At 36.0% G+C, this 17,708-nt stretch overlaps 1 protein-coding gene across 1 annotated transcript in view; it reads left to right on the top strand.

Annotated features, from left to right (window-relative positions):
- LOC150079251 (voltage-gated potassium channel subunit beta-2-like) overlaps positions 1-17,708 on the top strand; it is a 313,834-nt gene that overhangs the window by 173,438 nt on the left and 122,688 nt on the right. The window contains exons 9-10 of the mRNA XM_090383003.1: positions 12,337-12,423; positions 14,197-14,282. Coding sequence (XP_090239129.1) covers positions 12,337-12,423; positions 14,197-14,282 — 173 coding nt within the window. The remainder of the gene's footprint in view (positions 1-12,336; positions 12,424-14,196; positions 14,283-17,708) is intronic.

Raw genomic sequence — 17,708 nt, 5'->3', positions numbered from 1 at the left:
GGCTGATTAGTTGGATATGAATAAAGAAATGATTCATAAAATTCTGCATGAAAATTTAGGGAAAAGGATGGTCTTTGAAAAATTTGTGCTGCACAGCCTCATGGATAAGCAGAGGCAGCAAAGAGTGTCATTATGTGAAGACTTCATCCAGACTTGTCAAGACAATCCTAATTTCCTCAGCAGTATTGTCACTTGGGATGATTGTTGGGTGTTTCAGTACAACCCAGAAATGAAATATCACAGCATTCAAAATCATCACCGGCCCAAAAGTTTCATTTTCAAAAGTCCAAGATCAAGATGATGCTGATTGTTTTTCGATGAACTCACAAGGAATTTGCACCTGAAGAGATAGTCAATGCTGCCTTCTATGTACAGGTGCTTCGAAGACTGTTGAAGCACATTTTTTTCCAGGATGAGGCCACAATTTCAAGAGAAAGGCAGCTGGTACTTGTTGCATGACAATGATCCTTCCCATTCTGCAGATCAACCATTCACCTTACTCACCTGATTTAGCACCATTGGGCGTCTTCCTCTTTCCTAAGATGAAAATTGCACTCCTAGGAAAGAGATTTCAGGATGTTGAGGATATATATTTTCAGAAACTTTTAGAATGGTGTAATACAGGGTTTCCCAAACTTTTTCAAGTGTGAACCAGTGGTTGTAGATTTTTTTTTTTTTTTTTTTTTTCATGGCCCACCTATAGCTATAAATTAATGTATTTTTAATAAATATACTTGTAGGTTCAGGAAATAATGTTACCACCATTAGGACATTTAACATACCAGTAATAATCAATTCAGTATTCATTAACATGTAAATATAAATGAAAGATAGGTAATTCATTTCTTTGTTTATCATCAAAAGTTTACATAAAATTGACATATTTTTGAGTCTGTTTTTGGGCAAATAAATATTTATTTAATGAGTAGGGTGATGCTGTTTTCCATCACACAGTAATTTTAAATCAGGGAGAAAAGATGTCAACTTGATTCTCAAATCTGGCTTGACGTCCAATCTGTTCCAGCATTTGTTTTTTTAAAAAACTAATGTTGAGAATCCAGTTTCACATTTGTAAGTTTGTTACTAATGGCATAAGAAATTTCAGTGCTTTTTCTGATAAATGCTTACATTCTTCACAGCAACTTAGCCAAAAATTTATCAGTGAGATTTGATTGAAGTGGTCTTTTAATGCTGTGTCACATAGCAGTTCAATAACAGAATCAATTCCTTGTTCATTGAGACAGAATTCTACCACATGCTCCACATTAAAAGTAAATGAGTATCGAATCCACATTTTACTGTTGTCAATTGGAGGAAAATATTCTTGAAAGTTTGATTTCACATAAGTTTAAATAACTAGGACGCCTTAATATCACATAAGTAGGACACCTAAATAACCAATTAAAATCATTAAACCTGTCTTTAAATTTGAATATTGCATCCTTTTCTGTTGGAGAATATTGCTTCCAAAACAATACATACTCATTCTTCATTTCATTTCAATACATTCCCTCTTGATAACCATTAGATTTCACTGTGTAATAGATGTTCATAATCGCTTCCTAATTTTTTTTTCATAAAGCGGTAAAGATTCTGGAATTCAAGGAATGGGCTTTTATATAGTTAACAAATTTGACACCTTGAATAGCTGTATTCAAAACCAAAGGCCTTTTTTTACAGCTGACGCTTTTCTGTGAATACTATAAAGCACTCATTCACAATCTGAACCCACCTCTCAGACCCTCAGAAAAAGTCCCATACGGGAACCTGCCATTGACCGGGTGCCGTCCCAACTCAGTCCGACGCATTTGTTCCAATCGATTCCACTTTGAGTTATATAATTATTGATTAATTTAAATAGTTCTTCAGCCATTGTTCTTGATCGTAGGGGTTTACAAAACAAAAAATCTTCACTGATGGTGTTCTTAAAATCATAACTTACAAAGCACATTAAATTGGCATTATCTGCTATATCTTTACTTTCATCCACTTGTAAAAAAAAAATTGACAGCTTTGAATGTGCTCTATGAGAGTTTCTTCAATATTATTGGCCATTTACACAATTCTATGCTTCACCATATTATTTGATAAGGACAGTAAATGCAGCTGATTTTCTTTCTTTTTATAAAGGTGAGATGTAATTACTTTTAGTGCAGGAAGTATTAACTTCCTGCACTGCAAATTACAGTGTCTGGAGACTAGGCACCAGCGAGGTGATCTGATAGAGGTGTATAAAGCCTTGAATGGTTTGAGCATGCTCAATGCTGATGGGATTCTTCCTCTCGCTCAGAATAATCACCTGAGAGGGCATAAATTCAAATTGAGGAAAGACAGATTTAGGATAGACGTGCGGAAATTTGCCTTTAGCCAGCGGGTGGTTGGTTGGTGGAACAGACTTCCATCCCTTGTCGTGGAAGTTGATAGCCTAAATAAGTTTAAGGCTCAGCTGGACAGGTATTTTGAACGAACAGAGGGATGAAGTGGAAGTGAGTTTTTTTTTTTTTTTTTTTTTGGCTGATGCTGCATAAGCTTGCTTTCTTGCATCAAATGCCTCTACTAATGCTAACTTTTCATCAATAGTATGACTCTCATCAACCGCTGCAATACCACCATGTTGGAAGCTTGAAGTGGTGGAACCCATGTTTAGTCTCCAGAGCTAAGTTCCAGTCAACCTTCCCCATCTCTTCCATCATGCATTATGACTGATGTCTTTTGACATTATGATAGACATCATGGCAAGATCCAAATTTCCTTACATTTTGAGGGTACAGCTCTAAAACGGTGTTCGCAGGCTGGCCGCTAGTTACTACACCGGACTGAACTTATTGGTAACTCTCTAGGAGGCTTCCAAATCAGCTAGTGTATAATCTTTCTAATTCTACTCTGCCAGATAGTGACTGGAAGGAGTCCAAGTAGTGTGTATGCGGGGGGCAGGGGGGGCATTGGTGAGGCCATGTTATGTCAAGGATCTGGGTATATTCTTACCATGTGTATGCCAAATCCAAAATTTCATTACTTCATACAGCTTGTCTTCCCCCTCCTCTCTTACTGTTGAATACACCATGAATTTTCAGACTAATAGAGTTAGCTTATCTGCAAAAAAATCTAAACCTCCCAAACACTTCCTAGTCCATTTCACAAATATACGTGGTCTCAGTTCTAATCTCAACAATGTCCATTTCCACTTGCAGTCTGCCAAACCTGTGTACTTTTTCTGACAGATCTCTGTTATTGGTTGATTCAACCACTGCTCATCTCAGTTGCCCAAACTATTCACTGTATGATTCCTTTCGTATCAAAGGTGGTACTTGTGCATATGTCTGTTCCGATATTCCCTGTCAGAGACTTGGTAATTTGGAATCTCCTCTTTTTGACCTTCTCTGGCTTAAAATCTCTCTACCTCATTCTGTCAAATTCATCTGTTATTATTATTAGCCATATGGTGCAAGGAAGTCTGAGGCTTATGCTGCACCAGCCAAAAAAAAAAAAAAAAAAAAAAATTGCGGGCCTACCCTGATAGAGAGAGAAGTAGAAAGGAATCACCAAGAAAGAGAAGAATGATGATATCCAACTCAGAACCCTGGGTATGCCAAGCCCATACTCACCAGATGTGAGCCTTTGTCTCTACCATTCTCCCAACTCTACTAATCACATGGAGCTCTTTGACTTCCTCTCTTTGAAACTTGACTTTCTCCAGTCCAACTTTCCTAACAGTGAGGTAATTTTCCTTCGTGATTTTAATGTTCACAACTCCAGCTGGCTTCCGTTCTCTAGTTACACAGACCCAGCTGGTTGAGATGCTGAGGCTTTTGCAATTACTAATGACCTCACACAGATTGTTCATTTACCTACCAGAATACCGTACAATCCTAACCATAGCCAACACGCTTGATCTTTTTCTCTCAAACACCCTTCTAAGTACATGGTCGAAGTGAGTGGTCCTTTAGGCACCTCAAATCACAACTTGGTGATTGTCTCTTCTCCAGAGGAGACTTTATCTCATGGCTATTCCCAACCTCGTATTGTTTTGGCATTGCAAGATGGGATGACCTGCGAGATTTCTTTTCTTCTTTTCCTTGGTCGGATTACTGATTACTTTTTCAAAACTTCTGATGTCAACGTTTGCTCAGATCGTGAGAGTGAAATTATTCTTGTAAGAATGGAATCTTTTATTCCACACTCCACTTTAAAATCTCATCCTTTATCTAAACCTTGGTTTTCTAATAAATGTGCCAGGGCTGTTCATGAGCAGAATGTTGCACATCGTAATTGGCTTGTTTCATTTTCTCCCTACACCAAAGCTTGCAACATTTGTAAAGCAGTTATTAATCAGTCCGAATTAGATTTTGAACAGGCTGAGTAGAAAACTTGCTTCTTGCCATAATGGTAGCTGAGCATTCTGGTCTCTTGCCAAAGTTATTGGCCGCAACTTTTGCCCCTCTCTGCTCCCACCTTTGTCAAAACCAGATGGTTATATTGTCACTTCAGCTAAGGATAAAGATGATCTGCTAGCATCCCATTTTTCTTGCAACATATGTATTAATGATCTTGGTAAAATACCTCCCAACGTTCCCAACATGCTCCATTCAATGCCTCCTGTGGTTTTCCATCAAAAGGTCAGAAAGATTTTTACAAATTTTGATGCTCAGGTCCTGATGGTATTTCTCCACTTGTTCTCAAAACCTGTGCTCCTGAACTTACTTTTACTCCTTTTCTTTGCCACCTTTTTTCACTTTCTTATTACAAAGGTGTTTTTCCTTCTGCTTGGAAATTTGCTCATATCTAGCCAGTTCCTAAAAAGGGTGACAAATCCCTCCCATCCAATTATCGACCCACTGCAATTACTTCTACTCTTTCTAAAGTAATGGAGAAATCAATTAACCACCAACTTTTAAACTACCTAGAATCCTTCCATCTGATCAATGATCACCAGAATGGATTCAATCAGTGTCGATCCACTGGTGATATTCTGGCTTATGTTACTCATTTATGGACAAATTCAGTGCAAAAGTTCGGTGAAACACAAGCAGTAGCTCTTGACATCTCAAAGGCTTTCGATTGTGTTTGGCATAAAGGTCTTCTGAACAAGCTTCCATCCAATGGTTTGCCAACTGTTTTTTGTAATTAGTTATCCAGTTTTCTCTCTGACCGCTCACTGAAGGTGATGGTAGATGGCTCTCTGTTTTCTAACTTCTCCACTAATGCTGGTGTCCCCCCAAGGTTCAGTTATTTCCCCCACTCTTTTCCTCTTGAATATTAATGACCTTCTTCCATTGACCGGAAATCCTATCCATAGTTTTGCCAGTGATAGCACATTGCATTCCACTTTCCAGTTTGAGAAAACTTGCCCTGCTCAATCAGCTTCAATTTCTCGAATATCTGCTACCAATTCATTAAATGCCAAACTCCAGGTAATTCTTTAGTAGGGCAAAGACAACTTAGTTGATTTCAATCCTTCTAAAACTGAATTTTGTGTTATATCTTGCAAAAAGGATTCTTCTGCTCCTATGCTTATCTTTGTTGACACTCTGATTTCTGAACATGATGTTATCTCTCTTTTGGGGATTACTCTGACTTTTAATCTCTCTTGGCACAAGCACATCACAAATATTGCTTCTTCTGCTTCTAAAAAACTTGGTTTCTCTTTTGATCTCAGTGTTAATTTTCTTCTAAAAAGCTGTTCACTCTGTGCAAATCCACTCTACCATGGAATATGTAGGGCAGATTTGAACACCGCCCCAGATATGCTCCCAAAAGCTCTCTCAGGCTTCTAGATTCCATTCAGAAGAGGGCAGTTAGGTTAATTAATGACTCATCTCTAACAGAGTCTCTCCGTCTCTGTCTCATAGACGTTCTGCTTCTGCTGCATGCCTTTTCTACAGATACTTCCATGGGCACTGTTCTTTTGAATTGGCTTCTTTAATTCCTGCTCTCTCTTTCAAAACAGTCCGAACGCGTGCCACCAGCAGCCAACATCCATTTACTGTCCAACTTCAAACTGACAGAACAACTTTTCATCTTCCTCATTTAGTCATTCAACTGCTGTTCTCTGGAACAATCTTCCTTCATATGTATTTCCTGAAAATTACAGTCTACAGAAGTTCAAGTCTAATGTCAACAAATATCGTCTTTCATCTTCTCAACCTCCAACCCAAGCACAGTACTAAGTATTTTAGGTTCTAATACCTCTCGTGTTTGGGGTCTTCTTAAAAAAAAAAAAAAAAACTAGGGTATCCTGTCTCGGCTATTAGTTTTGCAACTTCATATGAAGCCATAACTAAGCCTTTATTAGCATTAGTAGAGGCATATGATGCAAGAAAGCAAGCTTATGCAGCATCAGCCAAAAGAAAAAAAAACAAAAAACCACTTCCACCTCACCCCTCCGTTCATTCGAATTAGCTGACCAGCTCAGCCTTAAATTTATTTAGGCTATCAACTTCCACGTCAAGGGATGGAAGTCTGTTCCACCAACCAACTACCTGCTGGCTAAAGGCAAATTTCTGCACGTCTATCCTACATCTGTCTTTCCTCAATTTGAATTTATGCCCTCTCAAGTGATTATTCTGAGCAAGAGGAAGAATCCCATCAGCATTGAACATGCTCAAACCATTCAAGGCTTTATACACCTCTATCAGATCACCTCGCTGGTACCTAGTCTCCAGACACTGTAATTTGCAAAACTTATGTCTTTCTTCGTAAGAGTACCCCTTTGTTCCATTCACTAATCTTGTTGCCCTTCTCTGTTCTCGTTCCAGCAGCTCTACATCCTTCTTCAAATGAGGCCTCCAGACCTGTATACAGTACTCAAGGTGTGGCCTGACCATTGCCGTATACAAGGGAATAATCACCTCCTTATCCGTGCTTGAAAAATTCCTGTATATCATTGACAAGACACCATGAGCTACTCTTGCAGCCCATCTGCACTGCTCAGAGAACTTCATATCTGCCTGCACAATTACTCCCAGGTCCTTTTCATTCGTTACCACTGTCAGTGTAGTACCACAGAGTTGATACGTTGCTCTGGGGTTGCTGTTTCCCATATGTTGGTTGGTGGAACAGACTTCCATCCCTTGTCGTGGAAGTTGATAGCCCAAATAAGTTTAAGGCTCAGCTGGACAGGTATTTCAAACGAACAGAGGGGTGAAGTGGAAGTGGTAATTTTTTATTTATTTATTTTATTTATTTTTTTTATTTTTATTTTTTGGCTGATGCAGCATAAGCTTGCTTTCTTGCATCAAATGCCTCTACTAATGCTAATGCTAATATGTAGTACTTTACAATTGTCAATGTTAAACTTCATCTGCCACCTCTCAGCCATTCTGCTCAACCTTTCCAGATCCCGTTGCAGCAGCATAGTGTCAGTAGTGTCCTTGCCAACCTTTGTATCTTCTGCAAACTTGGACATTAAGCTTGATATACCATCATCAATATCATTTATAAATACAATAAACAATAATGGACCCAACACTGAACCCTGAGGGAATCCACTAATAGCATTACTCCACGATCAGCAGTGTCCATTGATTACCACTCTCTGTCTTCTCCCCCTCAACCACCCCTTGATCCATAGCAGCAATTTGCCTCCAATGCCACACTGCCCCAATTTGAGCAGCAGTCTTACATGTGCAACAGTATCAAAAGCCTTTCTAAGATCCAAATATATAATATCAAAGTTATTCCCTGCATCCAGTTCTTTTGTGACTACATCATAGTATCCAATCAAATTGGTCAGGCAAGACTTTCCCTTAACAAAACCATGCTGTGTCCGAGCTATAACTGAAGTCTTTTCTAGATGATCCTGCAGTGCTTCTTTAATCAGTGCCTCCATTAATTTTCCTGGAACAGAAGTTAAACTCACAGGTCTATAATTAATTGTGTCAGCCTTTGATCCTCCTTTGTGAATTGGGGTCACATTTGCACATCTCCAGTCTATGGATACCTTCCCTGAGTCCAAGGAAGCTCTCATAATTATGGCTAAGGGTTTGCTTACTTCCTTTGCTGTGTCCTTTAATATAACTGGATAGATCCCATCCACCCGGGTGCCTTTATTGTGTTTACCTTCAATAATTTCTCCTCCACTTTACTCTCAGTTATTATAAGATTATCTAGCTTACTGCCAGAGTTGAATACACCTCTGGCATTCCCCTCGCTGAATAACTCCTCATGTGTGAATATCAATGCAAAATATTCATTTAGTTTGTTAGCTACCTGAGCAGGATCATCAACAGTTGAACCATCAATATCAAGTGGACCAATCTGATTCATCCCCTTCCTTCTAGAGTTTACATAAGTAAAGAACTCTTTGCTGTTTTTCTTTGCATCCTTTGCCAAAGATTTCTCGTAATCTGCCTTTGCCTGCCTCACCTCCTTTTGTAACTTGGTTACAGACCAGCTTATATCTATCATAGGCTTCTGTCTCATGTTAATTTATATGTATCCCATGCATTTTTCTTCTCTGCCATATGTCTCATTAGTTCATCTGACATCCATTTAGGCCTAAACCTTGAACAATATTTCTTAGTTGGTATGTAAAGCCTAGTAGCTTCCAAGATAAGTTCTTTGAATGCTTCCCATTTTGAATTTGCTATTGGTAACATCATCAGTTGGTCCCACTGTATTGAATTTAAATACTGTCTCAGACCATCGTAGTCACCTTTACGAAAGCAAAAACCCTTCCCTTTACCCCTGATGGTAGTTACCTTTTTGATCACAGTGTGCCGAAGTGGGATAAATCCCACTTCGGCACACTGTGATCACTGCCACCTAGTGGTTCCTTTATCTGCAGATTCTTAATGCATGAAGAATCACTACTGATAATCAAATCAAGAGTATTACTCCCTCTAGTTGCCTCCCGAACATGCTGATGTAGAAAACAATCATCTAATAAATCCACAAAATGCTTGCTAGTGTGTGAGTGACCAACCCACAAATTCCATTAAATATCTGGGAAATTAAAATCCCTCATTATATGACTCTCTGATTTACAGGCCCACTCTATTTCCCTGTACAGTTTCTTATTATACTCATCAGAATCATTAGGCTTATAGCACACTCCTACTCTCAATTTTGATCTCCCAATGCTTATGTCACACCAAACTGACTCGACACTGCACTGTCTAGCGATGTCGACTGGCTTTACTTTCTTGGATTTTTTGTGTTTTTTAACTAATAGCATAACCCCCTCCCTTCCTATCCCGTTTATCCTTTCTGTACACATTGTACTCCCCAAATTCCAGTTCTGCATTCCTTATATCTGTGTGACACCACGTCTCTGATATCCCAACAATATCTGCCTTTAATGTTTTGAGCAGTACCTCAAATTCATCAAATTTATTTACCAAACTCCTAGCATTGATGTACACGCAAGTATACATGCACCTGTTCCTATTCTTACCTACCCTAACACAACCCATGTGTTTACTTGTACCGCAATGACTCCCAGCAGTCTCTGAAATATTCTGCATTATGTTTTCCAGGCTGCTGCTCATTCCAATAGAAGCAGTGCAAGAATCACTTTCACCTCTGCCAGTGGCTACTATTAATCTATTAGTCCTTGTATCCCCCCAAGCTAGCAGTTTTCCGACCCACCTAACACTGCCTCGATAGCATCAGCAAATATTCTTGCACCCTTTCTATTTAAGTGTATCCCATCCCTATAGAAGCAGTCTCTCCTGTTAACAAATATGCTGCCTACTCTTCCTCTCTCACCTAAGCCTGTTGTCACAAGATGGGGAACATGGTTATAGGCGGCAATGTTTTATGCTAAAACTTTTGATTCTATAAAAGAATTGTTGATTCCTTGGATAGTACGCATTTAGCAGCTATTGGTAGTGCTAAGGCAATGCTTTCCGATTCTTTGGTTAGAAAACATGTATTTTTCGTCCAGAACCATTTCAGCTGGTTACTAGTTGTATTTCCAACTTTAAACGTGGAGACTTCCTTTGAACAGCACAATTTGAGAGATGGAAAAAGTTCAGTTGGAAATTTCCGTCATGCCTGTAGCCAAAGGAGAAAAAATAAGAAGATAATACAATAATGTTTTTGAAAAGAACTCAGGATTTCAAACTTTAAGGTAAGTTTTACCTCCAGTTTTACCCCCCCCCCCTTCAAACCAGTCTAGCTGCAGTCAAGATTAGGTTGCAAAATTTATTCATATGAATAATGTGAATCATAATCTTCAAAATATTTTTCCCTAAGCTTTGCTTTAAAAAATAGAAATCTCCTGGAAAATGATGAAAGTGCCCAAGAAGCAAGAATTATGTATTCTTCATTTTGTGAAAAATTTAGTTTTTAGCACTTTCAACATTTTCCATTTCTGCTCCTTAATTTGTTGAGATAAATATCAGTCTAATTTTGTGGAGATGGATAGTTTGAATAAATTTAAGGAATATTTGGAAGGAATGAAGGGTGTTTTTTTTTGTTAGTTTTTTGTGCTGATAAGCTTTGCTTCCTTGCATCATGCAAATCCTTCCTTTCATGCAAATACTAATACTGAAAATCTGTTAAATTGTCTGAACCATCACACCTTCAAGATTAACAGAATATAATTGCTTTTTGTTATTCTCTGAAAATACATAACTGAATTTATTACTCACTGGTCATATTTCAAAATGAACCAAAAAAAAAATTTGAAACCCTCCTACTTCTGCTTTTGTGGTTATCATCCACCACCTTTTTTTGTGTTTATTTCTTTTTTTAGTCCTGACAACACCCAGCTTGTAATCAGAAAAGCAGCACTTACTGGATCCTTTTATTGTTGCTATTTATTTTCAATTACAAAATTGTCTACTGTGTCAACAATTCTTCTGGATGACTAGGATTGACAATTAAAATAAACATATGGAGAGCACGGCATTTATTTTCTTGCTACTTTCCAAAGTAAGAAACATTTGTACTTTGTAAAGTACATCAGTCATCTGGAGCTGCCTTTAAGGAATGTTGATCGTAGTACATGATTCTATCAATGATTTCTACTAGATGGTTGTCATTCAAAATTGTATAGTGATGACGCTGTAATCAATTTTATCTTATCATACATTAATTTTTTTCTTAATGGTTATGTCAATAGATAGATATTGGGCCAATTGAACAGTGTGAGCAGGGATGTTGTTATAGGTAGCTAGTAGAATCCAGTTTTGTGATCAGGCCATTTTTCAAGAATTCCTCATGCCTTTTCTTGACAATATTACATTATCAAAATGCAGAGGTGTATTCTTCCAGCAGGACACAGCATCACCACAATTTTCACTTAATGTCCAGCAGTTCCTTGATGAAGAGTTTCCTAATAAATGGATTAGAAGGTGAGAAGCATTCAAATTGCAACCACCATTGTTGAGTTCTCCCTCTGGGAAGATTTTAAATCTGTTATTTACCATGATCTTCCTATAATGATTGCAGTACTACACAGGAAATCTTATCTGAATGTACTAAGATCAGTGAAGACATGTTATTGAGAGTTCAAGCATTGTGTATCCTTATAATCAGGAAGTAAATTAATGAAATATTTGAAAATAACCTGTAATTTAGTATATGAACATGAATTAAACTGACACAAATAATTTTTCAATTTATTTCATCTATGGCATGTAACTGTTTAGATACTCTGTGTATTGCTGGACTAGCATGCACGTATTTTTCCTCTTGAAACACAAATATATGTTTTCATGTCTGAGTTTCGAAAGAGGCCTTCCTATGTACATTTCTGTTATTCTTAAAAAAAAAAAAAAAAATATATATATATATATATATATATATATATATATATTAACCAATACTATAAGAAAGAAGTAGTAGACAACATTTCAAATTCAACAGATACTGCAAATAATAATGTGCCATGATAAGTATCTAAGTCTGAAATTTATTTATTTATTGCATTTTTTGTAATAAGTATTTCATCCATTTTGAATTACACTAAGGAATTGTGTGAGTCAAAAAGGGAATAAAAAATAATAATTTTACAGACATATTTATGAAATCAAATCCCTTCATTTTAACAGCTGTTCTAGTAGTTCATTAAATGTCAGCACATTTTTTACACAGTTAATATACCATTATAATATTTTGAAATACTCTTAAATAAAATACTATGCATGTTATTACTTTTCATGATTTTTGTGTGATAATTTCAAGTGAGTTGTATTCTTTAATACAACTCACTTGCTCAGTAAATTTGTTTTTTTTATAACACACACAAAATTTTAACATTGGAACTGTGCATGTGGTATGTAGGAATGCTAAATAAATTTGTTAAAAAAGGGAAGGGGAAGAATGTATAACCTACATTTCAAAATTGCAGAATTTTTTGTTTTATTTTTAATTCCTTTACTTTTTTAGGATTGCAGTCATCTTTAGAGAGACTACAGTTAAGTTATGTAGATATAGTTTTTGTTAACAAAGCAGACCCAATGTGTCCAATGGAAGGTGAGTAAGGCATTTGTACCTTTTTTATTGTTGCACTTAAAATTTAGTCATCGTTTTCTATTTTCATTTGGTGAATTTTATTTGTTATTCTTATTTCATTTTTGAAGTAGTCTTGTGACTTATTATAAGTTATAAAATATTGTTATTTTTTTAAATCCTTAAAAGCCTCCCTACAAAAAAGCCTTAAAATTAATATTATACAGTAAACTCTTTATTTATAGGATCCTTTGAATTTTGGAATATGCTAGATTTTAAAATCTTTAAATTTTTAAGAATTAGGTGTGGCTAGTGGTTGTGCAGTTTTAGAAAAGCACATTTCAGTAAATACATTAACGAATTTTCAAAGAGGTTCTGTGTATCTACATTTCTTAGTATTCTTGAATTTGGGCATGACGATTCAGAATGTGACCTTAGTTTTTGCATAACGTCAATAGTTTGCCAAGAAATGAAAGAAAAATAAATGTGCATTAATACTATATCAGATTTATTAATATTTAGTTTCTGTACAGAATAGAATATTAATCTTTGCTAAAAGTAAAAACAAGCTAAAAAAAATCAGAAATTAAAAAGTAAAAACTCCTTGGATTAATCAAAAAAATTTCCTTAAAAATGTACATTTGAATGTCTTAGTCTTTTCGTCATTAGCATGATTGTCCCAAACCAAAAACCAGATATAGTTGCCCATCGTAGTTCCATCCCACCTTATTTGGTATCTATTTTCCATTTACTTTATGTTCTGGTGGAATCCTTCTTCCTACTCTTCACTAACATCACCAAGATTTTGTATGGAAAAAATCATCCAGGTGAGAGTACAAGTAATGGAGGTTGAATTGACATTCTGAATCCCATTTCTCTGTAATTTTCATTCAACTTTTCAACTGGTTCTTTGTAATTCTCACTCCTAACATTACTAAGAATGCTATTCAGTGCATGGAAAACAACTGCTAGGTAATTTTGCCTTCCAGTTCTTGTGAAGCCAATGTCTGTTTAACTTGTGGACCAATAAATATGCCACCTTTCACTTTTGCATCAGATTTTAGAAATATAAATTATATATGCTTGAAGGTGCCAACTTGGGGATCCAGTGCTTTAACAAATTGCTTGATGCAAAGATGTGTGGTTGTCAGTCATTTAATACATTTTCAGATACATAGTTCCTTTATTATATTGAAAGATGGATCTATTAAGAAACAGAACTTCTCACTAAAGGAAAAATCTCAGTTACACTCATTGTTCCCTTATTTTCATTGGAGTTATTTAGCACACCTCTGTTTATTTAAGTTATTTTGGCCCATTCATCTTTTTTTTTTTTTTTTTTCATGTTATACTGTTTGTTCCAAAACATAGATAGATATGTTTGTCATAATGACAGTTATTTGACAAATATTACAGATTACATCTCCATTCACAATATATACTGGAGAACAGTACAGTAATGAAAAAATCAGATAAAAAATTTAGGCAAAGAGATATATATATTACCAAAAATAATTTAGAATTATTTTTGGTAACTTTATGGGAATTATTTTTGGTAACTTTATGGGAATGTGATCCCATAAAGTTACCAAAAATAATTAGGCCTAAAGCCACCATTATTATTAAAATGGATGGTGCCAGATTAAGTTATATAGAAAACTAGCAAAATATCTACTTTATATTTCAAATTTTCAATATTTTACTCAATGAAGAATATTTTTTAAACTTACTGAGCAGAATAATCATATGAGCATACAAATTAAAATTGTCCAAGTTTTTTTTTTCCTACCTTTGCAGAAGTAGTGCGTGCCTTTACTCACTGTATTAACCAAGGAATGGCCATGTACTGGGGAACATCTCGTTGGACTGCAATGGAAATAATGGTATGTTATCTTAGTTGTATTAATTGTATTAATACAAAGAGCAAAAGTTTTGAAATTTTCTTTTTTAGAACAGAATGAGGGCTGTTCAATAAAAAATTATCATAATTTATTTTTACAACATGCCTTTATTAATCATCCCTATTTTGATGGTTCTCCCCATTTGATGAAACATACTTGCTCCAAGTGTCTGCCATTCTTCAAATTCATGGTGGAAGCCATTTTTTGACATGCCTGTAAGAATAGTCTTCGATGTCTTTACAACTTCTTCTGATGATTGGAAATGTTTTCCTCTCAGCTCCTCCTATAACTTTGGAAATAAAAAAAAATTGCAGGGCTTGCAGAATGGATGAGGAACACATTTGGCATTAACACTGGCTAAGTACTTAATGACAGTACGAGCAATGTGACATTTTGTATTGTTGTGATGCAGCATCCATCCACCTGCATGCAGTTGTGGTAGTTTGTGATGAATGTGATCCCATAAAGTGCACAGTACAATTCCGTAGTAAGGTTACATAATAGTCGTATGACGTGACACACATGCTGGTAAAGCATTCCTTGAATGTCAAAAAAAGAGACGACCTTAATTTTTCCTGCAGAAGTTACAGCTTTTGCTTTTTTTTAGTGTTGGCAATGACAGACTCTTCTAAACAGAGTTTTGTTGCTTAATCTCTGGGTTGAAATGAAGCCATGTCTCATCCATCCTTGTCACCTTGTGCAGAATCTCACCATCTCCAGTAACCATACATTGCAGCTCCTGACAAATCTCCATGCAAAATTTTTGTTGCTCAGGTGGAGTAGTCTTGGAACCCAGTGAGCAAAAACACATGTCATATGCAAATGGTTGTGGAGAATACCATGCATGCTTTCTACTGATATTCTCAACATCTCTGCCAGTTGCCTTATTGTTATACAACAGTCTTCTCTCATGATTACAGAAGCAGTGTTTATGGTTTCTGTGATGACAGCAGTGGTTGGAGCTCCAGAACCACTGATTTTTGTGATTGGCTCATGTCCATCTTTAAACATTCTAAACCATCTGTGAGCTGTGCTATATGGAAGTGTAGATTCACCATATGCCGCTTTTGACATTTCATATGCTTCAGCTAATGTTTTCTTGAGATGGAAACATAATTTGAGAGCATCATACTGTTCCTTGTGTCATGTCCATTGTTACCTAGGCAAAACTGAACAGGCATAACCTTAACCAACTGCTATGGTCACACGATGTCATGAGAACTGCATAGTTGCTATATGATGCAGCTTGGTTTGGTCTTAAATTCAACAGCTCAGCTAGAAATAGCAAGTAGTACAGTTATTTGTGAAAAATTTATAATCATTTTTTATTGAACAGCCTTCATAATATCATACATACTCATATTTTAATGATTATTTTATTCGTTCATTCTCAAGAATAGAGAGAATGGTTTTAAGTGTGCAGTACAGTTATATTTTTTCCTTCTCTCTAATAGTACCTTATTTAAAGCCTTAATACTGAATTATTAATATTATGAGTGGTTAAAAAAATGCAAGAAATCAAGCTTACTCGGCACCAGCCACAAAAAAAAATCCCATATTACTTATCCATCCCCTCTAATAGTTTTAGTTTTTCCTTGAATTTATTCAAACTATCCACTTCCATGATGCCAGATGGAAGCCTGTTTGAACAATCAACTACCTACTGGCTGAAGGTAACTTTCCACACATCTATCCTGCAACCATCGTTCCTCAGTTTCAGTTTATGCACACTCATGTATAGTCTGAGAAAGAGGAAGGAGTCCATCAGCATTGTTTCTCAATCCTTGCTTGAATCAGATCAACTTGCAGGTCAATAGTCTTCAGATGCTCTGGTTTGCAGAAATGAAAACTTTACTGGTAAGAGCACCCTTTTTCTTCTCACTAATCTCATTTGTTTTATTAATAGACAAAATATCTTCTTTGACTCGTAGATATTTATTTGTAGTTTAATGTATTTTGGGGTCGGGTTGGAGCTCCTTAACCTTCAATTTCAGGTGCATTGAATCATTGATGTTTCTTCAGGTGTTTAGAATTCATTCTAGATAGTTTTTATATTCATTTAAATTTTGGAGAGTGGTTATAATGAAGCATTCTACAGAAAATATAGAGGTAATTGCTCTTATTCTTTTATTAATTGATATTACAATGTAGAACTTACTGAGCCTCACAGCTTTGTTTCTTACTAATTAAGCCCGTTATTACGTGGACCAGGTCATGGGCATACAGAATGGCCTGAAGCACAGATCTGATTTTTTTTTATGGACATGCTTCTCAAATTCTAACAAATCAGAGATGCAGAGCGAAAGTCAAAAATATACCAAAGGAATATTAAAATTCATACTTATATCACTGATGGTAATTTAAATTTTCAAGTTTTTCTTTTTTTTTTTTTTTTGGCATTTTGCATATGCTGATGCGGCTGTCACTAATTTAAAAATACCCCACATACCCATATAGAGAAACAAAAGTTAAAGTTAATTTATGTTATACCTACCATTCATTAAATTTTGACAGAATTCTGCATATAACTTTACTAATGATGAAGAGTACAATGGGCTGCAAAATTCTGTCATGAAGAATGTCACTGGAGCTCATTGTGCAGAACATGACCATAACTCATGCAGAAGGAGAACCAGCTACAATGGTAATGATTTACTGTGGGGTATCCTCCTTAAGTCATTGTTAAAAATTTTTTGAGTAGTACATGACTTTCTAATTTCAATCAGAGCTATTTTGTGTGCAAGAGTTCCACTTGCTTGCAATATAACCACAATGCCTCTTAGGATAGGTAAAAATTCAGTGACAACTGTAGCAGGTTTTATCTTATCATGGTGTAAGAGGATATGCAATTTTTGACTTCTGTTCTGAGGAATGCCATTGGCCATAAATTTCAACATAATACGTGAGCCTCTAATTCCAACCAGAGCTGTTTTTTTTGCGTTGGAAAGTTTCCTGTGGCCAATATGACTAAATTGTTATAGTGGTGAATTTCTTTTCGGCATTAACTTTTATTCCTGTATGACTGCCTTGCATTCTTCATATTAAATTCATTCAGTTCACCAGTCCATTAACTTGTTAAAACTGATGTGACAGGTAGGCATGGCTACAAAAGCTACTGGATCCAATTAGTACTCAGCGGGAAACTTCTAGTTATCCTTTCTAGTTACCCAAAGCATAAATCACATTTTCAGATTTTCCCATTTTTTATGAGAGATCTGAGAGGTACACGGAAGTAACTTTGAGGCTATGTACAGCCTGTTGGCTGAGAGGAATGTGGGAGAATTATAATGATAGAAATTCTTCACTGGATTTTCCATACATATTATTATTTTTAACCAGCTTGCTGATCTAATTATCCTTCTAACTAAAATGAATATTTTTTTCATGCAGTACTGTTATATTTTAACA

The sequence above is a fragment of the Mastigoproctus giganteus genome, chromosome 10, assembly GCF_048544385.1.
Source record: "Mastigoproctus giganteus isolate SK-2022 chromosome 10, ASM4854438v1, whole genome shotgun sequence".
Classification (NCBI taxonomy): domain Eukaryota; kingdom Metazoa; phylum Arthropoda; class Arachnida; order Uropygi; family Thelyphonidae; genus Mastigoproctus; species Mastigoproctus giganteus.
Note: the sequence above shows the minus strand (reverse complement) of the source record. Positions and strands in the feature narration are given on the sequence as shown.